Source organism: Anser anser (assembly GCF_964211835.1).
Source record: "Anser anser genome assembly, chromosome: 7".
NCBI lineage: Eukaryota > Metazoa > Chordata > Aves > Anseriformes > Anatidae > Anser > Anser anser.
Window position 1 is genome coordinate 35,691,038 of NC_139727.1, and position 26,343 is coordinate 35,717,380.

The following is a 26,343-nucleotide window of genomic DNA, read 5'->3' on the forward strand; positions in this document are numbered from 1 at the left end:
TCTACAATGATAAGTTACGAAAGAATGCGTTCCTACAGCCCCTGCAGACCAAGATTTAGTCACACTTGAATACTTTTAATGAGATAACGTCTTTCCTTCCTTTTACTTAGAAGTCATACATAAAAAGAAACGACTACAGCAATACCTTCCATGTAAGATTTTAGAGTACAGGCATTTTGATGAAACGTCATTTTTCTACTTCTACGCAGCTTCTGCCCAACACTTGTTGCTGTGACCTCGTAAAATGGACTTCGAGCATAGTATTGCAACCTTGCCAGATTTCCATGGGTGTATCTTGGTGGGCCAAGATGTATCTTCTCAAAAGGCCATACAACAAAAGGATGCTGAAAGGAATACTCTAAGCAGTCCACGTGAGTACAGCATACCAGCCTTAAATCTTCTTAAGAATGCAGTAATCAGTAATACATAAGTCGTCCCTCTGGCCTTAGATATTGACTGTTTTTCAAAATATATTAGCCACGTATATGAACAGCTCTTACACCTCTGGAACAAGGTCGTTATACACATACTGCAAGTTTACAGCAACTTGCTGGCTTCTGAGAACGTCCCTTTATAGGAGTTTGAGAGATTTCATGGCATTTCTTATTCTTCTTCCATGGAATACATAAAGCCCTATAGCAGGAGGCAAGGATAATCTAGGAACAGCAAGCTAGAAATGTTCATATTTTTTTAAACAGTGCATCTGAAGTTAGCCATGATTTTAAATAGTTATTAATGCAACAGACATTTCTCCATCAAACCATGCCACATACCTGTAAACGACAGAAAAAAGCCCTAATTCATATTAAGATAGCAGGACTTCAGAAAACAATGGTGGATGCTCAGCCTTCTCTGAGTATCTGCAAATATACAGGACAAGTTTATTCTCTTCAGAAAGCAAGCCTTGCACTTAAGAGTCAGCAGCGACACACAAAGGTTTCCAGCATTTGACAGTACAACAGTGATCCCTTACGGTAGCTGTAGCATGTAACAGTGGTTCCAAGGGGCCGGTTCCTTCCTCATGATCTAAAATATACTGGTGTAGCCTCCTTGTGGTTTCAGGTGCGAGTAAAACTCAAATAGAAACGGTTCTACAGAGGCATCTTGCAAAACTAAATGGCTTTTTTAATAACAAAGTAGGTTACTCCCCCCCACCCCCATGTTGAGACCCAAAATGGAAGCAATAAATTGTGTTAATTGGTCTTTCTGCTCATGCTTGATGACAGCATAAGAGGAAGGAACTCATTTGTGGAATGGAAAAGATTACTTCACTGAAAGGGTCAAAGAAACCACAAGCATTATCACAAAACAGTACCTCAACAACAATTATCTGTTTATTAAGGTCAAAGACCTTGCTACTCAAACAGAGGATGGCAGCTACTCCTTGTAACCTGGGATATTTAAACTGCAAGTTGGTTGGCGCTAACAAGTCAACTTCCAGCTAGGAAACATAAGCATTCTTCAGTGTTTCATGTGGTAAGGCTCGTGATTCTTACTCAATTCCTACCCATCCCTGCCCCAGAAACTAGATTTTTAAAGAATGGGAAGACACGCAAGATGCAGCTGTGTCTGTTTCAAACTACTTCAACTGTACAAACAAAAGGGTCAATGCAGGCAAACGATGGAACGCCAAGCTAAGAGACCAAAATAAAACAAATGTCTATGGAAACAGAAGCTTACCCCAGTTTGCTCCTTAAAGTTTTCTTTGCTTAGTCAACTTAGGTGTTCTAGTTTGGCTGTTTAATGTGCACCTATTTTCTCAGGAAACAAAGAAAATGGCGAAGTTATGTTTTCTACATTTTTAATTGTAAAGCAAAATTATTTTAAGCAAAGTTATAAAGTGAATTTGTGTCTGAATGCTCACAACCCTTCAGATACTGCTGCAGTACCTGCTTAAGCCTGCCATGATTCTGAATGTGTCCAAAAATAGGAGTTGGCGTTGTTGGTGCTGCTCATGTACACTTGTCTAGCATGTGCACCACTTCATTTCACCACTCCTCACTTTCAGTAATTCTCCTTCCCCTTCCCTGCAAGTGGCTGGAAAAGACAGCTGCTGAGTACCTGGGACGAGTGAGGATCTGAGTTTGTGCAAAGGGAGGTGACAGGCACTGTGAGCAGAAGCACCCCAATTCAGGTGAGCAACTCTGAGCTGAAGTTTTCCTTTCTGTCCGATGTCTCCTGGAGAGTTTCTCTGGGAGAAACGAAGAGATTAAAATGAGGTGCCAGAGGGTAAAGAGCCTTTGGTCCTCCAAAATCCCACTGATCCCTTGTTTTCAAAGGGCTGAAATAATTCAAATGCTATCGTCCATCAGTACAGAAAAGGCAGACTGCACTGAATTCCTTTGCACAACTCCATCCTGTGTTCTTCCTCCAAACTAAACAAGACTGCAGCTTAGGTGTCTTAATGAATGACAGCTTGAATACTAAGAAACAAGGTAAAGCGATGTCTCTTCTCACAGCTTATCAGCAGTACTTTTAATAACCAAAAAGGTTCAGACAAGCTTTACTCAAAGCATGAGCGGCTGTGTATTTAAGCACAAATAACTTGTATTCAAATAATCATTACTAATGTCGACTCAAAACTTTCTGAAACATTACCCTTTAAATGTCAGTGAGCACAGAGCATGTCATCCACATCCATGATCTAGATCAGTATGTATCCCCAGGAAGATGACAGAATCAGTGTTTACTCATCATCATGAAGCCCTATTTCTTTTTAAAGTAAAACATTCAGAAAACATTTTGAACATTGTCTTTGACGTGAAGTGATGGTAGGAAGGGGAAAAGAGATTTCATCCAGGTGACAAATACTGAAGAACACAAGCACCTTTTTAATTCTTTTACTTTTTTTCAAAAAGCAATCAACTGGATTCATGAGTTGGTTGAAATCACACATCACAAAACCCCCTCCAGCAGCTATTGCTTTTCAGATGCCTTTTTATGAACAGAAACATTCTATAGTGAAACCCCTAGGTCTGCCAATGTTGAACAGGCACCACTCCATATGATCAGAATAGATGTTTGGTTTCATAAGAACATTTTCCTTTTGCTATCAAAACAGCTATCCAGAATAACACTGTGTCTACCTATATGTATGCATATGAATCTTCATACAGACATATATATATGTGTGTATGAAGATTCAAGCTGAAACAAGACCTTTAGTTCTTTTCAAACACCATCCATTTTGAAGCACGTTGAACAACAAATTGCCTATATCTTGCAATGTATGAACAGTGCAACAAAATCTTTTATTGCTGACCAGGAACAGTTCCATATAACAAAGACCTGTGCCCTTGTTCAAAAACAGTCAGATAAGAAGCATCAGACACTAATTATGTCCATACAGTTTAAGTCTGCTTCCTTGTGTACAAGCACAAGAAAAACAAATCACTCGTTTTCTTCAAAACTCAGCCTTATTCACTGTGAGGTTTTTTTGGTGAGTGAAATGAGAAATGGTTCTGACACAGTGAACAGCTGTCTTATGAAGTTAACTTACTAAGGAAGCAGGTTCTGCAGGAAGAATATAATTTGAAGTATACACAAGGAGGCAGGACTGATGAAAAGCTACACGTAACCTTAGATGTACAGCCTTCCTACTGCAACTCTGCAAAATACAAATTGGCTCTCCATGAAAAATTGTAAATATCTTTTACATGGTTTCAAGTGCATAGTTTACAAGTTCAGCCTTATATACCTGTTGTCAGTTTTACAGCCAAGAGGAACAATGTTTTGACAGATGACAAGAGGATAAGCCCTTTATCATGTTTCACTTTTATTGAACATTTTCTGCAAGTGCAGATTACAACCTTGCTTCAGGTTGCACGCATCAACGTAAACCATGATAAATCAATGCTTTTCGAAATTCAAATCCTAGCGGTAAGGGGTTAGGTAGTGGTTGATTTCTGTAGTTAGAGAAATTACAACAGTGTAACAGTCATTCATAAAAGCAGTATGGTGCAAGAGGCTCTTTGGTGCCAAAAAGTTGTCAGTAATGCATTTATGAACGCTACTGAGTTGAAAGCAATCCAAATTACAACTCTTCCTCGCAGTGCTACAGAAACATTAAAGGACACTGGAGACTCCCGTATCTTGAGTAGTCTGCGAAGAAATATCACCATTAAAAGAACAGCCGTATAAAAACCAAGGAGAAAAGACTCAAATGAGAAAGTATATCCTATCTGTCATCCTGAAACACAGGTCGGGTAACGCCCAGCTCTGCAGCAGGCATGTTATTTAATCAGATTTAAAGCGATGTCCATACTGAGACCTGAAAGATCACTGCCTTAAACTTACGCCCACTAATATGGGCAATACGTGGCAATGTACTTGCAACACCTGAATCTTCAGTAGCGCCTAAAGATCATACTGCTTACACACCAGCATGTATCCAGAACAGTCAGAACTCAAACACCTAGAATTACGTAGAAACCCCGGATTTCAAGTGAAGTCTAAGAAACCCTAAGAAATTTGCAAATTCACAGATCTACTAACTCATGATTATTTTTTTTTTTTTGAAACCAGATGAGTTTAACAAAAATGCAGACTTACTTGTGACTTTTTTCCAAACTACAATGTATAGGCCGATCCTCGCGTAGATATACACATATATACAAAATTTATAGAAAAAACAAGAGTCCTGTGGATGAGATTCCTAACTTCAGCAAAAGAACACAACACACATGATAAAGGAGAAACAGAGATAAATGGCCAGTTCTGTCATCACAAGCACTTATGGTTCCACGCTAACTTCAGTCATTATTGCATGCATTAGAAGCCTGGAGTTGCAAGTATCTCTGAGTACAGTTGGTTCAACTGACTAAATCGCTCTTCCAAAATATCTCACTTTCAACCTGATCTAAAATTCAAGGTACTATTAAACACGTCAAGTAGGAGAGGAAGAAAAAACTCAGGTCATTTGCTACAGCATTAAGTGTTGTTAATTGCACAACCTGGCTGGGTTTAACAAAACTGCAAGTTTCTATTTCAAAATCAATTCCAACTTGCAACACCTGCACGGAAAGAAACAGAAAAGATAAAATATGCAGCTTCTCAAACACTCCTTTAGAACTACAGCATCTAAAAATCAAACATTCAATTTTTTTCAAAATGCAAGTTTGCTTCACTGGACTACCACTGCAAATCCTACATTTAACTGTGCTGCCTCTGTGTATTTCTGAATACAGCTGAAACATTTGCACCCCCTAGCTGTCATAGGTAAGAGACAGTACTTATATCTAACTTACATTCATTTTCAACTTCAAATTTATTGAGGCAGTTTATATCAATGTATCCATAAAATTATTCAGAAATAACCCAAGTATACCATTTAAACATCTTCATGATTTATCCATTTACACACTCAGTACACAAACAACCCAGCCTCTGTACAGGTTCATCACATGCAAACCACCCATAAAGACAAAAACTTTAATTAAAAATAAGTCACAACTCAGTGTACTGTTTCAACTGCATCTCCATTTACCAAATGGCACATTGAATATTCTCTAAAATAAGATGTTTTTAACAATCTTGTTAAAAAATTCTTGGGCAAAATATTTCTAGACTTAAAAAACATCAAGATTTTTCAAAACACTCAAGATACTATACAACTTATAATAACCTTGAAATAGGTTTACAAGGTTGTTAACCAAGGTATTTACATACCAAATAATGTAAAGCAAAAAAATCGTATTTCTAATGACAAAAAGGTGATGCATTAAAGATTTATGAAATTAAAATTAAGGCTCTTTGTTATAGTTCTTTATGTAACTTTACATAATAGCCAACTTTGGAAATGTCAGTCTTGCACATTCTTGTCAATCTACTGCATTTAAAGCAGTAGAGTATATTAAGTATTACTTAGAATAATTACATTGCTACTTCTATGTTTGAGCATGCTTTTGAAACACTGTAATTATGAAATATTTACAATGTGTAGCCTTCAAACTTTATGTAAAAGTACAAGTATGACTGTCTGATTTGAATACAAACAACATACCTGCAAAAAACTTCTTTAATTCTCAAAATTAAATGCAAATTCCTACAATCTTAATAAGCAAACCAGCTCTGAAAAGTTCTAATATGTGCCTGAATGTGGACAGAAGTTATGTGAAATAACTCAGACAGTACTGTTTTTCATTTCAGACCGAACTATTCTTTGTATCATACTCTGTTTTCTTTAAGCATGTAGAAAAATTAAATATTTTTTTAAAAAAATTATTCCAAGACCTACGTATGCTTTCAGAGCGATGTCCATAGGTTTCTTGAAAAACCAATACTGTCTAGCAGGTTGTAACGATTGGTCCACAGTTTATTTCAGGATGTGTGTTCAACTAAAAGCAACTTGCTGTTTTTCAACGTCATTTCTCTTAAAAAGCACAGTGATATAAAACGCTGAAGACAGAACAAAAAAAATGGAATGGTAACCTAAGGATCAAATTCATTAGCCATTTCTCCTACTATATCAAAATTTGTAGTCAGAATTGTCTTTATTGACTTTATTTTTAATTTTTTGTACACAAAGAAAAACATGTTCATATCCATCATGAACAAAAACTTAAAAAGGCAGAACTAGAAGACATTTGTGTCCTTCACCAAAGCAAAGCTGTGCTAAAGGTTCCAAACATTTCCATTTTTAAAATAAATATTTTCTTTTTTTCATTGTCTACATTCCAGTCTTCAGAGCATCACTGGAAACTGCAGCCTATCATGAAATACACACTTTTAAACAGAGTCCCAGCTCACTGCGTTTGGTAGCTTGCCATACCATATCCAGCTTGGTTAGGTATTACAGGAGCACCTTGTCCCTGTGCAGGCTGAGCACCAAATCCACCCATCCAGGCAGCAGATGGAGATTGGCTTAAAAAGGAACAGGAAAAGAAAAAATAAAAGAAAAAAATCATGCAAGCTAGTCAAGTTATTTACAAGTCAACAGACTAAAAAAAGAACATAAAACACACTTCCTACGCTACCATTTATACCAAAATAGAACATTTTATTCTTCTATGAGTAATTCAGAAGCCTTTTATACCAGGCTACAATGCTGCAACATGTGGTTTCTGAAAACGCCTTAAGCTTTAAGGGGGGGGGGAGTATTGGATACTAGTTACACAGAACCACCACCTCCAAAAGGCACGAACACAGGCATGTGTCTGTAATTCCACACCAGTGATGCAGAAATGCAAAAAATCCCCAACACCTAATTGGCATAAGTACCACTGATAAGTTTATCAGGGCTTCATCTCTTGCCAATTAAACATTATGAGAAATTAAACAAAAGAAGTTATTTTAGAAGTGTATTAAAACAAAAAAAATTCTGGTGAACTCTGGTGAAGGTTTCAGGTATTAAGAGTCCAGTCAAATTCTGAAACCGCAAAAGTTAAAATGTCGTTATGTAGTTTCTTTTCTCCTCAGTCACAAACCCTTTGGTAAACACTAGGGCTCCACGGTTTAGACTTCTCCAGTATTCACCACCACAAGTCAGAATCTCAAATTTTTAGGTAACAGGCAAGACCACCACCTGAAACTCTAACACAGAGGCAGTTTTTGTTAACTTTGAGTCTCAAGACACCCATGTGCACAAAATGTCTTATCATGAACAAGCCAGAGTGACTCACCCCACTATTTGGTCCATGGTAATCATTAAACATAAGCTTTAGCACGTAACAAGGCTTGACACCTTGTGCAATCCTTGAATCAAATGAGCCTGAAGCTCAGACACAACATTACTGCAACGCTCTACAAAAAAAAAAGTTAAGTACAATTACTCACTCTACTCCAAACCCCTGCTGATTCCACGCCTGGCCGTACATTCCGTATGACGGTACTTGCCACCCGTTAGCCATGTATTGCCCGTACTGTTGGGGATTTCCGTATACTTGGCTCCATTGCCCCCACTGACTGTAATCCACCTAAGGAGAGAAAAATTCTTAGCACTTCAGGTTCTAGAGGTGGATTATATTCCTTTTCAGCTGCTAGAGGCAACACTTTTGACTGTCAGTCACGCTGGCTATTTAGTCATAGTAAAATCAGAAAAGTGAGACAGCACTGCGACCTAATTAGATCCTCGTACTGAGAGTGTGCACGCACACGTGTTTTAAATACCAAGGGATGTTTGGTTGGATGGTCAACTAGTCCGCGGTAAGAGGGCTAGCATGAACCAGAATTACCTCCAAGTTTCTCCCTATCTTGAATCATATCTAGCAGACAGTACCAGATATTCCACCAAAATCACTAGCCCAATTTGATGAACAACTGGAACATAACTGAGACAGAACACGGAATTTCATAAGAATGCTACTACAACATTGAGCTATTATAGTTGGGATGCATTACAGATAATTGATTGCTTTTGTGATACAAATATAAGAACACACAAAAAGGTTAAAATGCCATTACCTGTTGGAAGTTTTTAGTCATATCAGGGGATTCTTTACCCCAATAACATTTAACAACATGTCCTTCAATTGTGGTTCCATTAACTGAAACAATAGCATGTGCTGCACTTTCATGGGTTGAAAATCTAAAGAAGGTAAAAACAAACTAGTGTTATGCTTCATAGTCCCTTCAGTGGGTTGTTAAAAAAGTGACTCCATACATACAGGAAAATCCAGAGAAGAAGATCTGCTTTAACAGATTTTCATCTTTACAAGTAAAAAGATTGGTGGCTGCTTAAAAGTTCCAAATTTTTCTATGAACATAAGGCAACAGCTTTTAAGGCATCAGCTGAAGTTCATTCAAGTAAAATTAGAGAAAGATGAAACAGTACTACCTTAAAATCACAGATTTTCTTGTCCTTTGTCCATACCTGACAAAAGAGTAACCTTTTTCAGGAAACACTCTGATTTCCATAATCTGTCCAAACGGTGAAAAAGTCTGTCTCATAAGTTGATCTACAAGACGGAACGTTTCTGAATTAGTAGCCATCTTGGTGTCCAGAAAGTTTCAGCAATTAAAGAAGCAGTAAAACAAATCATACCTGTGAGCCCAGAAGCGATTCCTCCACAGTAAACAGTACAATTTTTTGGACTCGACTGATTTACTACATCTTCAAATCTCAATTGTTTTGTATTATCTAGAAAGAGAGAAGGCTGCTTTTAAGCATCAGGCTAGCAGTAACCAGAGTCCCAGATACTTACCTCGTACAGATGTGCGAATTATGCATTTAATAAACATCCAATATTTTATGATAGAGCAGCAGTGCCACCACTATGTTGACTTAACATAGCAGAAAAATCTATTCTTTAAGATCTGGAAGCCAAACTAGATATTCAATTAAGTGACATGATTGTGGCAACGCTGTTTCACTCCTCCATTTAACAGTGCCATGCAGGAGAGCAAATGCAACATAACTTTACAGAAAGGTCTTACTTTCTTGTGTACTTTTGGGGGCTGGTGGTTTCCGTGTTGCCCAGTTAGTTCTGATCTGACGGCCTCCCAGCCACTGGCCTCCCATGTGTACAATAGCGTTTTCTGCATCCTAAAGAGATGAAAATAAAGACTACTAATACATACAAATAAGAAGTACGTATAAGCCTGTGTATAAGATTTAGTTGTCAGTTAATTCCACCAACTGCTAAAAAGTACATGAAATTCTGAAAAAACTACCTAGTAAGCAGACAAAATCAAGTAACATCAAGACAAGTGTTACATAGGAAGGCCCTGACAAGCAATTTAGTAAAGCCTTCCCCCTCTTCCATGTTCTTTACACAGAACCAAAGCCAACTACAGTCACATACACACAGATACTTGTGTAAAGGTAGTATATCAGTCTTTGATGGCTGCCCCAAAAAAGTGCAAGGGTCATACAGATGCCAGAAGCAACTATTTAAATGAAAGGACTACAGTTTTAATTATGGAAAATCAAATGATTTTGCCAATTGACTATATCACCAAGAACATAACACACAAAAGCATATCTGATAGTAACAGATGAAAAGTGAAGAAAGACTTTTTAATCATCAAAATCCCTCACTGAGAAATTTCTTGGCTGTAACCCAACTAAAGTTTATACGACAAAGTACATGCTGCAGAAGACACGATATAAAATAAAAATGCCTGAGTGTGGCCTTCTAGAACCTTAACAGGCACTCAATGTAATAGGCCAAGTTTAGGTAGATTTAGGGAGAAAAGTTGTAAGTTCAGGGAAGGCTGAATGATATGTTAATAAAACACACTAATGCTGGGATAGAAATCCACTGAGCTTGCAGTTTCCTGTTATTTGCCCCTCCACCCCCACCCCTTCCTCTCTTCTGCCCTTTGAAGGTATGCAATTTACAAAGCAGTCTACGCTCACACATACCTTCTGTAAGTGTTAAAGTCATTGTATGTATGCAACACACAAACACCCAGAAAAAACAAAGAGTCCACGGCCCACATGGCTTAACACCTTATCTTGAATATAAGCTAAAAGACAATCTCTAAGCTCACATTGTAAAAAAGGAAACGTTTGCTAACTCTGCAAGAAGCAATCGTTTTTATTTCCCCCCCAACTCTTTTGAAAGAAGAGAGGCAGAGCAAATAGTACATATGCTTGAAATGCTTTTCCAAGGGCACAAAGCTTAAGAAAGGAAGTAAAGCACAAGGGACCAAGGGAACACAGAGACAATTTAAAGGTGAATGGCTTGCAGCTCCCTGCCCCACACTGACTGCTTTCAGGACAGACTTATCTCAAATACAAATGACTCAGGACCTTGATCTTCCTCTTTTACTAATACACAGTGGTCATTTTGAAGACAATACATAAATACAATGATGAATTTATGAGAACACCAATAAAAAAAACTTGCACCCTTGCTCCCAAGACACAGTAACTTCCAACTTGACTAGGAAATCAAACCAGCTCAAATTCATCTCACTGCTAGTCTTGATGATCATAGCTACAACAAAAATGGAACCGAGACCATGCCGTAACTGTTCCAGTCCAATGCAGCAGTTTAATTTTCTCATAACTGTGGTGTGCATTAAGACCTTAATGGGTAAGGAAAACCACCTCATGCTGTCCTAAACGTATCTCTGAATAAACACAACTCAGTTTTCCAAATCATTTCCATACATTTATTTAATTAACTTCAGAATTACCAAGAATGATTTGCTGAGGCTCTTGTATTGCTATAAGTAGTAGGACATTTTACTGAGCTGCAGAGCTCAAGGAAGCAAGTTCAGCTATACTTTAGTGTACGCCACGCACGCGGCAGCATTAGGTCCCCAGCAAGACTGAGCTTTGGTGTGAACCTAAGCCTGCCGAACACCAAGCCCTGCTGCGTAACTGCGTGCACAGCTTGGGACTGAGGGCTCCAGAGCTTCACTTTGCGGGGCTTCTACCCTACCACACCAAACGACAGTGGACGAGGTGCGGTGCCTCAGCTAGCAGACCCAAAGTGCAGCATCCCAAAGCGCTAGACCCAGGACTAGACACTCCACTCGTTCTACAAGAGATGGCTCAACAGACTAAGCCAAACTCTAACACACCCAAACAAGCTTTCTACATTCTGGAATCTTTCTTCAGAACGTTCTTGCCCCATTGCAGTCATCTAAATTCTTTCATAATTCTTTCATCCCTTACCACAAATAATGGAAGTTTGATTAAACTGTCTCCTAAACCCAAATTTCCCCTGAGAAAGTCTGTTACGTAGTGAATATATAAACAGGAAAAACTAAAAGAGGAAAAATCTGCAATTATTTTAAATTTACATTGTGATTACTCACCAGTTTGTTATAAAAAGATACAAAACCATAGCCTTTTGACTTTCCAGTTGCCATATCTTTAACTACCCGTGCATCCCTGTGAAAAGAAGCACAGCTATATGAGGGCAATATTAACAACCAGCGAAATAAAAACTAAAAGGAACCACACACACTGTATTGTGAGCATAATTTTTCTTATAAATTCAGTTAGCCCTAAAACTAGTCATTCCTGAACTCTCCCTATTGCTTCTTTACCTGTTAGAAAAAAGCAGTAGGACAAAAAAAATAACATGTAATAGACATGCAACCTATCCACATAACCTATACTGGCTAAGACTAGAATGTTCAAATTGGAAGTATAAGAGAAACAGAATTTCCTTTTCTAATATTCTATTGGCTAGGGTCCACTAAGGTTTACTGTTCTATAAATTACTGTAACAATTCTATCTAATTTACCATGCATTTTCTAAATAGTTAAATGTCTTCTGCCTAGTGATACAAAATATATGAAATATTAAAAAAATCGAAAAAGAGGAAAAAATAGGAATTAAAAGGCATACATGGCCTGTTAACAGATTTCTTTATTTTTCTTGGTCAATTCTCTACCATCATTTTGGAGTTTGGGCAGCTGTAAATTTTGAAAAATTGACATTTTCAGAAATTTAAGAAAGGAGAATAAAACTAACAACAATGCTAAGCACACCAGTACGAAAACAACAAATTTACACAGAAATTTTAGTGAGTAAGTTAAAATGATTGGAAATATAGAACTGCACTGAATATAGAATGTTAAAATGTAAATACTAAAATATGTATATATAAATAATGTATAATAAGAATAAATAGAAATGAGAAAAAATCTACAACTGAGTTCCAGTGTGCACAGTTCCTTGCAGTTAGCCTTCAAGATCCTGTCCATTCTTATGAGCAATTCTGCAAAATAACCAGAATGCTATTACTTTTAATTGTGACTTGGACTTTAGAAAAACTGCAGGTCTCAGGTATAAATATAGATTGAGAAACAGAAACCTGAATTATTCTCTTTATATCGATTTTTAAACAGTACTACTTACCACATTAAGAGACAAAAAGCAAAGTAAACAAAATAGCAGAGGTAAGATTTACGATTCATTTAAAAATATGCGTACAGAACAAGAGAAAAATAAAAATTTTGTTCTTAGAAATATATTCCTGTAAAATCGTACAAAAAAGTTCATGTGCAACTTTAAAGGATTTCTATAAAATAAGCTGGTAACAGATTAACAAATTTTTTTGTAGCAGTGCTCTTAAATATATACTTTAGAACTCACAAGCATTCTTTTAATGTTAAATATGTTCAATTGAAACTCCAGATGATTTGTTATCACCTGAATTTTCTGAGAGAAGTGTAAAGAAACTCTCTCAACTGGCAGAAGTGTGCACATATTATAAATCCAACATTTTTTAATTTAAATATTATTATCTTAATTCTTCATATCTAAAAAAGTAATTGAAATTTCAATATTAGCTTTTTTCAGATTTTCATAAGTTCTACAACAATCTGCTTCATAAAATTATTTAATTGCCTAGCGTTCGATACTGCCTATAAAACGCAGTATGAATGCATATAAAATATGGCAAAGGTGCAACATATACCACTTATAAAGTCACTATTCTGTACACATTGTGAACAATAAAAAAAAAATCACACTTAGAAACAGTAATTAAATTCTAATAAAAAGTTGAAAGATATTAGTATATAAAGTTAAAAGCATATCCCTTTCAGCAAAACTGGAGCACAATTACATTATTGTATATACATCAAGTGATATGAATACCAAGATAAAAAGACAATCCCTCTTTACTGCCCACCCAACACAAAGAAATTAACATCAGAAAAAATATCTAAAAGATAAGAAGTAACATTTCAAATCAGAACCACATTTTTACTGTCAGATTTTCTAACTAATATTGGCAATGTTTATTATGATACTTACGATATTTTACCAAAAGGAGCAAATGCTGACTTGATGTCTTCTGTTGTTATTTCTGGACTTAAATCCCCAACGAACACATGGAAGTGATCTGAAAATAAATAATTTACTAATCAAATATTTCACTGCTATCTACAGTTTTAACTCCTGAGAAAGTGATGCTCTGCGTACAGCACTGGGAACCAGGAACGCCCACGATTCCACTCGATGAGCAGCAGCAACTAAACGTGTCCACTCCAGTTTCCCCAGTTGTAAAGCAGAAAACAGAAGAATTAGTTTGCAAAGTTCTATTAAACACAAGATGGGAAGGAGAAAAGTTATGTTTAAATGCGTTTATGGCAATTACTACCACATGTTATTAAGTATTTGTGTAGAAGTAATACTGTGCCATTACTTTACTTACTGGATGTATCTTTTTTCTGGCTACTTGGTGTTGTTGCCCAGTTTACTTTGACCTCCTGAAAACAAGTATAAGATTTAGTATAAATTCATAAAACTCTTACATTTTATAAGTTAATTTAAGGGTTGGTTACAACTGTCAATGTTTAAAAATCATCGCTCAATATAAAAGACTGTAGCACTTTAAAAAAAGTAAAGAATACTTCCTAAATAAGATTTTTTTTTTTATTTTTAAATCAATAGTATTTTATTCTAATAATATTTAATCATTGTCAACATCTCTAACAAAAAATTCCCATAGGTTTATTTATTTACAAGAACTTATTTCCCTTAAAATTAAGATTACAATGTAAACAACTTACCTTTCCCAAAATCTTTCTCCCATTCATAGCAGCTAATGCAGCAGCTGCATCTCTGTGTTCATAAAATTCCACAAAGCAATAAGGGTCATTGCTTGTATGCTGCAAAACAGAAAATCCAACAGAAGAGTTGACCCTTCTGCTATCGGGTTGCTGAGAAGAAAATCCAGGAAAATATATTACTTATAGCTAGAAACGTTAAGAATGATTTGCATTAGATTCATGAAATAGCCTTTGAAATTACACTTAAATGTAAGAATTCTTAAGATGGGCTTCTTAGTGGTCTAACAATTTCTGAAGCATTGTTTACTTTATATGGGGTCTCAGTACTGAACTAAAAATAATTCAACTACCAGAAAGGTGATCTGCAGACTGGATGGAGAGGAGGGAAAAGGGGAAGAGTAGAGAGAAGAACAAATATAGTCTTCTGCCTCCAATACATACTCATAGCTTGAAAGGTTTGTTCCCCACATACACTTTCACCAATTTTCTCTCTCCTCATGCTTAAGAAGTCTTTCCTCTTATTTGCCTGAAAATCATTAGTAGACCGCAACCCAGAGGTTGCATATTCTTGGCCTCAAGTGAAAAACGTTACACCTAACAAGTGGGAAACATCCCTTAAAAAGGGGTCAAAATAATTAATGATCAAGGGGGGAAGATACTACTTAACTGATTGCTATTCTCTTGCATCTTGGATATAACCTGCTTTTGTAGGCTGACTTATATCTTCTTTAAAAAAAACTAACAAATAAAGCTCCCTAAACCAGGATATGAAAAGCAAAGAACACGAAAGCCTTCAGAACAGTTGATCAAGTAGACACAACTACGAGACACTGGACTTTAATTCCCAACCCCCACCCCCCCCAAATGTCAGAAGTACAAGAGCTAGGGCCTTATATCAAAATATCTGCAATAACTATGCTACGTGTACACAGACCAGAAGACAATAAACGAGTATAAAACTAAACTTATGTCTTGCATGGACAAGGAAGGGTCTAACAACTGTTTTGGCATCATTATTCCTCCACATCAACTTTCACCAGTGTCAGATCACAGCACTAACTGAAGAGTAGACCAGTAGACCTTCATCAGTTTTTACTATTTAACTACTGAAGATTCATACAAGCATATATGGATAAAGAAAACCAAATTCTGTCCTGTAAAACTGGACTGTACTTCCTCAAACACAGCTCTGTCTAGATCTGAACAAGGGAAGCTATGAAGATCTAATAGCCAAACTGCTCACGAGGCCTTTATACACCTAAAATGATAAAGCAGTCCGAAGTCATCCTTCTAAACACTTGCAGTACTGGGTGTTCTAACATGCAAAGTAACAGGCGGTGACAGACTATGTATCTGAGACTATAAACAGGAGTTTAAGTCAGGAGAGCCCTGAAGTACTCTGAAAGTACCTCGATCCCAGCTGCCCCAAAACAGTGAGCCTTAATTCACCCCTCTTCTCATACTACATTCCTGCTGCGCTGAACACAAGATTTAGGAAACTACAAGTTAATGCACTTCATGCTTCAACTGAAGTGCATCCAACGTTACTTTCAGATTGGGAGGAGGTGTTCTTTGCTCTAAGAACTGGTCTGAACATAAGAGCCTCTGTTTTAGAGGCCAAGATCTTTAGGTGTTCAAGATACCTGCAAATGCTTGTCACACCACCTGCTGACTATATGTGCTCCCAGAATAAACACTTGAAAACTCTAGCCACTTAGTATGTCCATGCCACATCTTCTGCAAATGAGGGAAGGGAAAAAGTGAGTGAAAAAAAACAGTTGATGCAAACAGCTGAAGAGGAAAAAAAAACACAAAAGGAAAACACTCAGGTATAAACTCGACTGACTGAAGTAGTAACAATGGACAGGTAAGAACTGCTTAAATGTAACAGCATCTGTGAAAAGTTTAAAATGCAGGGATTAGAAGGATGGACAATGTCAACAGGCACTTCGACAGTTACAAGCACAACAGCTGCAGGCCAATTCCAGTCTAGAATCCAACCACTTGAAGTTACCTGGGTAGTCAGTTTCAAGGTGTAAGCATATTCCTTTGTGTGACTGTAAACAACTTGTTGTTTTGTTTTTTTAAATACCTGAACAACTAACACACTATACAAAAATGTTTAAAACCTTCAAAGTACACAGGTAAAGGCATACCTAACATTTGTAGTTCACACTGTTTATGGTTATCACTTTGACAGGTTTACAACTCTACCTGAAAAAGATACTGTCCTCCCTTTTATTTTCTCCATGTATTCACTCTTTGAACCGGAGAGTAATTATAGGGCATTGCTCCATATCAAAACCCGTTTCCAGTAGTATAAATACACAGTTTACAGTACCTCTGAAATGCAAACACACCCTAAAGGATGCAACAAAACACCCCTCCTAGGTACTCCGGAGGTGAAAAACGCTGCCCTTTCTATCTTCAAATATGAATTCCCCTCTTATTAAGATCTTTCTTCTACCCTCCCTTCTTTGTGAAGTCTATCAGGTGGCTTTGGGGCAGTGAGGGCAGACAGCGCACTGAGTAAATGGGTGCTGAACTTCTCAACATTGCACTCCTGGTACCCTGCTTGGTGACAGGTGCTAAGGTCAGCCGAGTACATTCACCTCCTAACACCTGAACCCAGCTGCAAGTGGCTTTTTGTTTACACATTTATTTCATAAAGCTGTCTCACTGATTTCTGTGGTTATGCAAAATAAAATAAGCATTGGAATTTCTCATCCACTTCGTAGCAAATCAGAGTGACGCCAACATCTCTCACCCAGCCAGTGGCAGTACCCTATTTCTGAAGGGTATGTGACAATCACCATTTCTCTAGAGCAAAACTACCAAGAGTGTTCTGTAACACACGCTATTTTCTTCTCTTCTTTCTCCAACAACCATGGCAGAACTCTTACCTTCCTAGAAAGCTTTAATAAAGGTGCCACGTGAGAAATTACTAGTTAAGACAAAGATGAGAGTGATTAAACAAGCATCAAGTTAATTTGTGGCTAAAAACAAAAAAGCAGCATGCCACATTGAAAGGAAAAGCAGATAACTGAAGAGTTACTATCGTGGTGTTCCTAAGAGGATGAGTCTTGCAACCAGGCATACTTAATATTTTTATTAATGTTCCTGATAAAAAAAAAGGCGACTGTACTCAGAAATCTGTAATAACAAGTTAGTAGGAACCACAAGAGCACGCAAAAAAAGAACCAAAAATTAAAACTAGCAAAAGTTCTGATTAGTCCCTGCCTGCTAGAAGCTTGTAGGTTATAAATGAAGAAAGAGGGAAGAACATTAGGCAGCAAGAAGTTGCCTAGGATATGTCAGGAAGATCACAGAAATGGCTACCAACCCTAAATGTATCAGTGTTTACAAACGTGAGAGAAGAAAGTATTAATACTTACCAACACTTTATATAAAAACCGTATCTGGGATACTAAGGAAATTTTGTTCTAAGAAAAATTTCATTTAAGAACAGACTAGTGCAGACAAGACCTACTCCAATTTAAAGAAGAAGAGGCTCAGGAATAGAAGAAGTTATTTAGAAGAATTTTTGACTGTTCATGTTCAGATAAAGTCTAAAATGGAAAAAATAGCCATGAATAACACTGGAAACAAGAAAGTTTTTTGATTATCAGAACAAGACAGTTCTGAAAAGAGAGCGCAACAATCCTTTACATTAAAGCAGAATCTCATCAGTTGACAGAGCAGATATGGCAGGGCCACCAGCAAAAGTACAGGACTGTGCTCAACAACAGATCTCTTCTGCAAAAAGGTATCAGAAAATATAAACAAGATCGACCCCAGAAAAACAGATTACCAGTAATGTCAAAAGAAGCCCCCACAATTTTACCCTAAATTACATTATTGTTGCTACCCCTCTGGATGTGAAAGGCCTTACCTCTGTTATCATTTTACAGCTTTTGCATGGTCCAATCTGGCTGAATAACTGAAGTATAAGGACTTCAGTCACATCTCTGGAGAGGTTTCCTACATAGCTACACAAGGAAACAAACAAAAGAATTAAACCAGAAATTTTCACCTTTTAAAGTGTTAATTTTTTTAATCCTTAAATGACTATGAAAAAATCTCCCTTTAGAATCCCAGGCATCTTAAATTGAAAGACATTATTTACAAATGATTTTATGACAGAGCTTTAACGCGACATCCATGTGTTTTTTAAATTAAAAAGTTGGCAGCACAACTGAGAATGTGAAGCATGAAACAGAGTGAGTACTGGACATCGATATCTAGCACCAACCCTTTCTTCAAAGAAGTGTCACAAGCAGGAAGAAAGCTGCTCAGGAATGTCGGATAGAACAAGCGACCAACTGGGCAAAGATGTTTTAAGCTTCACTTCCCACTGAGCATCTAATCAAGCCCACTTTAATTTGGGTATGAACCCACAGCTAACGCCTCCTATTTCAACAGTAGCTGTTGGACACAGACCGTGCTGTGCCTTGCAAGCAACCACCTCAATTCTTCTGTTTTCCTGAAGTGGGAAACCTGGCCGCTCAGCAACAGGCAAGGCAATCTGTGCAGCACCGCAACACAGGACCACTCCCCATGCCATCTAGCTCAACAGATGCCACCTCTGCAAAAAATCCCCCCAATTTTAGCAATGTTATTTTAATATCACCCACACTTCCTAATTTTTTTTTTTTAATTTATAAAGCCTTAGAAATTCCAAAACTTGTAATTGTTTTTGTGAAGTTTAGATAGAGTCCTACAATTACACAAACAGTAAAAAACCAAACCAACCAAACACACACAACAGTTGAGTTCTAGAACCATTCCTAGATACTCTGCTATGTTTTAACACTCACAAAAAGTGAAACCAGGTCACAGAGATGGCTCAGAAAAAGTCAAACATACAAAACAGAACTCCTTTAAAAAAAGCATGCCCAATTTGGAATCAAACTCAGTTGGTAAGGGAAAGGCACGTCATGTCAGCACAACTCCACATCGGCAGCCCAGGAGCATTCGTACTTTACAAAAATAAGCCCGTCAAGGTATAAGGTACACAAATACAACCAGTAACAAGAACGCAACTTCTGTATTTATCTGTTGAAAGAAGATACACATTTTATTCATTACACTCTGATCCACTATAGAATCCCCTAACAAAAAGTCAGTGGGAGCTGCTAACGCACTTCGGTGAGCTCCAACGCGAGCCAGCAGCTCTCAGTCCATGCGTAAGCCCAGCGCGTCTCCGTGCGGCGCTGTGCGCGCTTCTCGCGCTTAATGGGCGTCCCTCCGAGTAAAAGTCTTAAAAGCTGCTTCTGTGCTCCACAACTGGACTTCCGCTTAGCTCGAGCAAAATGACAACTGACACCGCTTGTTTTCATTTGAACACCACACAACGAAATTCACAGGGTTTTATGCTGATGCTCTCAAAAGCTCAGCTCCGAACTCGGAGTCAGGAGAGAAGTGCTGCACCAGATCCAGAGCGAGCTTCCTACAGGATGCCACCTGGACACACAAACGTCCCTTAAATGCATTCGTGTATTTTTACTTTCCTACTAAACATGCATGAATTAGGAGACATCACTAATGGAAGCTGCATTTGTAGACTGCATTGTTAGGAAGCATTTTGGTAAAGTTAAGACCTGCCAAAGTGAGGAAGACCCCGTGTAAGACAACCTGCCTGCCTCATGGACTTTTCAACTCCCTGTTCTGAAAATGTAGAAGATCTGGCTAAGTGTTTAACTGCTACCTGAAATCTTAACTAAGCTCGTTAATCATTCACCAAGTTAAAATTGCCAATCACTAACAGTTTTAAGTGGAAACACTACCATTTGCAGATATTATTAAAATCCGATGGAAAGATCTGGTTTCAAGAGCTGCTCCGGGAAGTGTCAGTACCGACAGGAACCTGTCACCTGCGGCTGCTGCCCCGTACGTTGTGGAGCAGGGCTAGCTACCTGCGTGCCTGAGCAGCACCCCTACAGCTGGAGCACTGACAGGGAAGGAAACACAGGGCAGTCCTTTTAACTACACCCCTACTGCCAAGTCAGGCACAGCAAAGAACACAGTAACAATACAGGAAGCCAAAGTCTCAGCACCTTCTACATATTAGTACATTTTTCAGAGTTCTTACATTTCCGAAGTACAATCTGCACAATTCCTTTTGGAATTCCTGACCAAAAATGCCAGGAAAACCGTTCCTTCTAAACCCATTTAATCAATCTAAGCTGTGCTAACTGTTGGAAGAGATACCAGGTGGCTTTCCAATGCCACCGTGTCTTCTGCAAGATGCCACATCGTAACCTTCAGCTATGAAACAGGCTGCATAAAAAAACAAATGAGCAGAGTAATTTTGGACCAGCTGATTGCTAAATTCAAAGGGGATGTAAAGTCCTAATGGTCCCTTAATTCTCTGTATGTATATGATAAATACTGCCTTGATGTTCACCATTACCATAATCAGAAAGCATCAATACCTTTCACAATTTGCTAATGCTCAGAAACTTGAATACACTGAGAATACTTCACAATAAAAGGCTTGTGTGACAATGACAGCATCCACAGAGACCTAAATCTCTTCAGGTGCGTGTAAAACACATGAACACACACCACTACAAATTTGAAACAATACACTAAAGGTGAGGACTTGATGGTTGCTTTCATGTCTTTAACTCAGTAGATTGCAGTAACATTACCTCCTGCAGTACAGTTAAAGATTACTGAAAAAAACACACAAGTAAACAGCTCCAGGTACCTTGTTTGAACAGTGTATCTCTAAGGAAAGAAATATATTCAACACATTAGGAACGGAAACCTTACCTTTCTGGAAACATAAAACATCTCAGCTGATGCTAATCCCCTGGCACATACCGCCAGACTACTGGGGCACCCAAATTTCCCCCTTTTAACCTCCACTTATGCATGATATAACACAGTACTTTCTATTCTACTTTGTGAAAACAAAGTAAGCAGAAATACACCTAAAGAAAACACATGGCCTTCAAAAGGCTCTTCCAGGTATTTCAATACTTTTGGTTTGTTACATCCTACAGGATATATTATTCAGACTTAAAATAAATAAATAAATAAAAATCAAACCCAACAGAGAATAAGCACTTACTATACTTTTATAGGCTGTTGTCTTGGTTAATGTGACAGGGCAGCAAAAGTTGTGGCTTTTTGCATACAGGCAATCGTGTTTGTTCCCTTCTGCAAGTTTGAAGCACTTAAACACCAATTAATAAGCACACACCAAAAAAAACACAACACACACACACACAAATATGCCCTGATACGAGTTTCAATATACTATACTTGAATGCTGCTGACAAGACAAAGAATAAGAAACTGCATTTCAAGTTTGGAGATCTTGTAAAATTGTACAAAAAAAATAAGAGATGCAAATAGCAGCAATTAGTTTAGAATTCAACTCTTAGGGTAAGGAAGAAAGGGACATTTACAGCCATCACTTTTAGGTCCACAAAAGCTCCCCTACATACTACTTTGATGAAAGACAGTAAAAAAGCCTTCACACTCATGCAGACAACATGCAAGAAATGGCAGGCGCTACTGAAGAAAGTATTATAAGGACTAATGCCGCTGCTGGGGTGAAAAATCCCTACGAATTCTAGCAGCATCTCTCCGAGTAGTGCTAGCGAGCTACAGGAAATAAAATAATAAGAAAAATCTAGTCCGTAGACTACTAACAGATAATACCCCTCTACAAGAGGATTGAACTGAAAGAAAGTGCACAAGAAAAGCGAATCCAGCTTTGGGTTCAGAGCTGAAGGGTCTGACTTGTGCATCCTGTCTAAAGTGCACAGTACTTGCTGCACAACACGGCAAGGCAACACCTGCAACAACTTACAGGTATTTAGTGACTGCTCCTGACACTTTTTCGGATAGCATTAATAAGAACATGCAAATTGGGAACTTTTCTTCCCGTTGTCCCTGGCAGCTGAAAACACCAGCACCAGAAGTTTCTGATAGCCTAGTTTCCACTCTGAAGTAGAAACAGGACTTTGACACAGCTCACGATGGAAACAGACCCAGCAAAGCCCATGGCAAACAGAGCTTTCAAGAGTTCTACACAAAGAACTCAGAAGCCCGTAGCTTATTTCACAGCCCGCATAAAAAAAAAAAGTAAAAAATTACACATTGTTGATTTTCTGTACCATGTTTGACTTGAAGGGTGCTGACCAAGATCTCATGCCACCAGCAAAAATCATGACACAGAAGTCCACCTTTCCCAAGTTATCTGCAAATTGTTCAAAGCAGTAAGGAGAAGTTTTTGGCAGAAAACACTGGATGTTGTTCTCCACGTCTCCATAAAGGCCTATTAGTTATGAAACATGAGAAAAAATGGAACTGGTGTCTATTTTCTATATTAAGCCTCAGAAGATATTTTGAATTCTTAGAGGTTCGTCACTGACCTACCACAACTGAGAACAACAAAGCAATCCCTACAGGTTTTTCTTTAGTATTTCATTTATTCCTTCAGCAAATACATCCATAAAGCTTCACTTATCAGCCAAGTGCTTATGCACATGGTCAAGCAGCTACACAAACAATTTATTCTTTACTTAGGCTTTCTCCTGTAAAAACAAACAAACTAAATGAAAGAGTTCAACTCACAATATTATTAGTTGCTCTTGAGGACAGTACATCTTTTATTTCTATGGAAGATCATAACAGATATAAGGGAGAACTATTACCCAGCACAATAATCTTTAAATATGAACTTGCGATTACAAATTTAAATATATTTCAGATACGAGTAGGGAGAAGAGGGAGGCGTAAGAAACAACGCTACAGCAAAATGTTTGTGTTTTATGAAAACAGCCCTAAAAGAATTTTAGGAAAGTAACCCTGCATGACTGTGGTTACTACAAAACTACTGGGAACTGAATGTATATGCTCGTTATTAGTTTGACAAATTATATGGGGAGTCACATGTGTGCAATAAAACATCCTGGGCAGCTGTAGCGATGGCATTTCAGACATCTTAGCACAAATGTAATTTTTTTCCATGTCAAGTGACCACAGGCTAAGTCAGGCCATTGGTGGATGCTTTGGGGAAGATGAACCCACTTCAAGCGCAGCGCCAAAACTTGTGAGCGGTAAGGGAACGTTTTAAAGTTTAGTCTAGATATAGCTCTTTAAACAAAAGAAAAAAGGAGGAGGAACCGATCAGTACCAGAAAAGAGCCCCGAGTAAAACATGGAGCACCTTTGCCCTTTTCCCCCCGCTCATTCTCAAGCGGCGCTCTGGGAACCACTTCCACTCTTTGGGCCAAGCAAAGTCAGACCACTAGAGCAGTCAACATAAAAAGTTAGAGTATTTAAGATGCATTTATTCAAACTAAGTATCTCCACGAGCAAAGACTAAGCAAGTACTCCTACTACATCATGAGCAAGTTAACAGAACTTTTGGAGACATAGGAAGGAGAAAAAAAAACAACACAAATTGCCTCGGAAAGCCTCAAATGCCAAGTCATCATTTTGGTACTGGAAACCAAATTAAGCAATTCAGAGCTATTTTGCTCCGTTTTCAGTAGTTTCTTCAAAGCGGCCTTCAATCCAGAACATCTTTGAGAGCCTTTCTGAAAACCACTGTCCCTAAAACTAAACAGACAAAGATTGCGTTGGCACTGTCCCGAGCTGTGTTTCACATACGGGCGGCCTGAGCGCCGTACTGTCGGGGGGTTGAGTGTTGGAGTGCCCTTCTCACCCGGACAGCCCGGCCGCCGTGCTGCTCGCACAGCACACAGCCCCGGCAGCTGGAAACGCAGGAGATGACTGAAACCACCTCGCCCGGCAGCCTGTGCGCTCACGCCTGCTCAGGCAGACGGGCCCCCCGCTACAAGTTCGCAGCGCGCAACAAAGCCACACCAGCAGAGCGGCACGCAACTCGCCGGCAACAACAAAAAGCTCAAATGTGTGTGTTTGAACAGCGAGCAGATGGCAGCCCCCAAGTTACTGCACGCTGTTCCGAGACACCACCACGCAGCCAGCCCCTCGCACGGCCCTACAGAACCAGCGGCCGCCCTCACGGGGGGCAGGTCCGGCCCCAGGGGGACCCCGACACGGGGCTCAGGGACCCCCTCGGCCCCGGAAAACCCGGCCAAACCCCGGGGCACCGCCGCGGCCCCTCGGCTTCCCCCCAGTTTTCCACCTCCCCCTCACAGCCCGCTCCCCTCAGCGCCGTCCCCTCACGCCCCGTCCCCTCAGCGCCCGTCCCCTCACAGCCCGCTCCCCTCACGCCCCGTCCCCTCACAGCCCGCTCCCCTCACGCCCCGTCCCCTCACAGCCCGCTCCCCTCACGCCCCGTCCCCTCACAGCCCGCTCCCCTCACGCCCCGTCCCCTCACAGCCCGCTCCCTCGCCGCCGTCCCCTCACCCCCGTCCCCACTCACAGGGTCCGGGGCTGCCCGTCGTCTTCCATAATGGTGCGTGAGCGCCGCTCGCAGCCGCAGCCGGGGGCAGCGCCGGACGGGGACGAGGGGGGCGGCTCCGCGGCGCAGGGAGCCGAAGGGAAGGTGAGGCTGAGGGCCCCGGCTGCCCTCGCTCCGTCTCTCGCCCCCTCGCCAGGTCCCGACGGCGCGGCCCGCTCGGCGGAGGGAAGAGGCACCACAAAATGGCCGCCGCCGCCAGCCGCTCAGGAAGCCGCGCTCCGCGCAGCCGCGCCCCGCCGGCCCCGCTCCCTGCCGGCCCGGCCGCTCCTGCCCGCGCCGCTCCGCCGCGCCGCGGGGCGCTCTGGGGATCGTAGTCGCGGCCGGGCACAGCTCGGCGGGACGGAGGCGCTGCCCTCGGCCTCCCGCGGGCCTTCTGGGTGCTGTAGTCCTGCGGCCGCGGGCGGCCCAGCGGGGGGAGCGGGGAGGGAACTACCGCTCCCAGCATGCCCGGCGCGAGGGGCGAGGGCGGGCCCCGCTCGCCGCAGGCCGGGCGCCGCGCGTTCCGCCCCGCCGCGGGGGCGAGCGCGGGCGGCGCGGGAAGCGGGGCAGGGGGATTGCGTGGCGGCCCCGCTAATTGCCCCCCTTCATTAGCGCCGCGTCCTGGGCGCTGAACCTGGCAGCGCCCGGCGAATAAAAAGTCCCCGCCGCGTGTTGTTGTCGCTGGTTAAAATTAATCATTTTTGGGTGTTCCGCCCCAGCGCGGGCTTTGTGGTTTTGGGACACCCCAAACTGCGCTTTTGGGACGCCCCAACGCGTCCTTTTGGGACGTCCCAAACCACCCTTCTGGGACACCCCAAAACGCCCTCTTGGGACACCCCGACCCTGGCTTGCACAGGGCTGGGGAGTGAGGTGTTGGATCTAGGGGTGGCTTTTGGTCGGCACTTGGAGGCGGGGAGGGAAATACAAATAGCAGAAATGCCACAAAAAGGCCACGTAAATCAGGCTGTGATTTACATCAGCTACTTGGTTTTACTTCATTCAGTCACGGCTGGAAAGGTTTCAGTATATATCCACAGCGCGTGTACAGCTCGCAATCGCCATCAAACGCTGCTGGTGCTGAGGGAGGGAGGCCCCGCCGGCAGCGCTGGTAGCACACGTGCCCAAATGCCTGGTGAAGGTCCCTCAGCCTGGTTCCTGAGGCAATTTTTGGCAATTTCGGTAGCGGCATGTTAAGCAGTGGTCTCCTGAAGCTCTCTGGAAGCTCTGTCCTTTGTCACAGCGCTGGTGTTTGGGTATAAAAAAAAAACAACACACCATATTTGCCCTCTTCACTTCTTGAGTACTGGAAAATTTTCCAAGAGCCAGCACCATCGTCACCGCGACACGTAATTCACACTGACAAAGGAGAGCAGGTTAGGCTGGACAAAAACGGCCTAGAACTGTTCAAACAGTGCATCAAAACCCAGTCTTCATGTTGAGGGGAACACATAAACAGCCAACAAGCTATGGTTACGTGCATTACAAATATTTGAGCACACTGGAATCAATTTTCAGTTTACCGCATTGCTTTT

General features: G+C 40.3%; 1 protein-coding gene across 3 annotated transcripts; it reads right to left on the reverse strand.

Moving 5' to 3' along the window:
- Positions 1-5,246: 5,246 nt before the first annotated feature.
- On the reverse strand, positions 5,247-25,120 carry TIAL1 (TIA1 cytotoxic granule associated RNA binding protein like 1). 3 transcript variants are annotated; one of them, XM_083843481.1, is made up of 12 exons: positions 24,794-25,120; positions 18,315-18,411; positions 14,423-14,572; positions 14,065-14,119; positions 13,665-13,752; positions 11,710-11,785; positions 9,373-9,481; positions 8,981-9,076; positions 8,810-8,894; positions 8,401-8,524; positions 7,774-7,913; positions 5,247-6,861 (listed from the first exon to the last, which is right to left on the reverse strand). In XM_083843481.1, exons 1-12 carry the CDS (start codon positions 24,820-24,822, stop codon positions 6,744-6,746), a joined length of 1,167 nt encoding a protein of 388 aa, XP_083699607.1. In that variant the 5' UTR covers positions 24,823-25,120; the 3' UTR covers positions 5,247-6,743. The 3 variants fall into 3 exon arrangements, with proteins under 3 accessions (XP_083699607.1, XP_083699608.1, XP_083699609.1); XM_083843482.1 differs by having other exon boundaries at positions 14,423-14,521; positions 24,794-25,112; XM_083843483.1 differs by lacking the exons at positions 13,665-13,752; positions 14,065-14,119; positions 14,423-14,572; positions 18,315-18,411; positions 24,794-25,120 and adding an exon at positions 12,249-12,574.
- Positions 25,121-26,343: the final 1,223 nt, after the last annotated feature.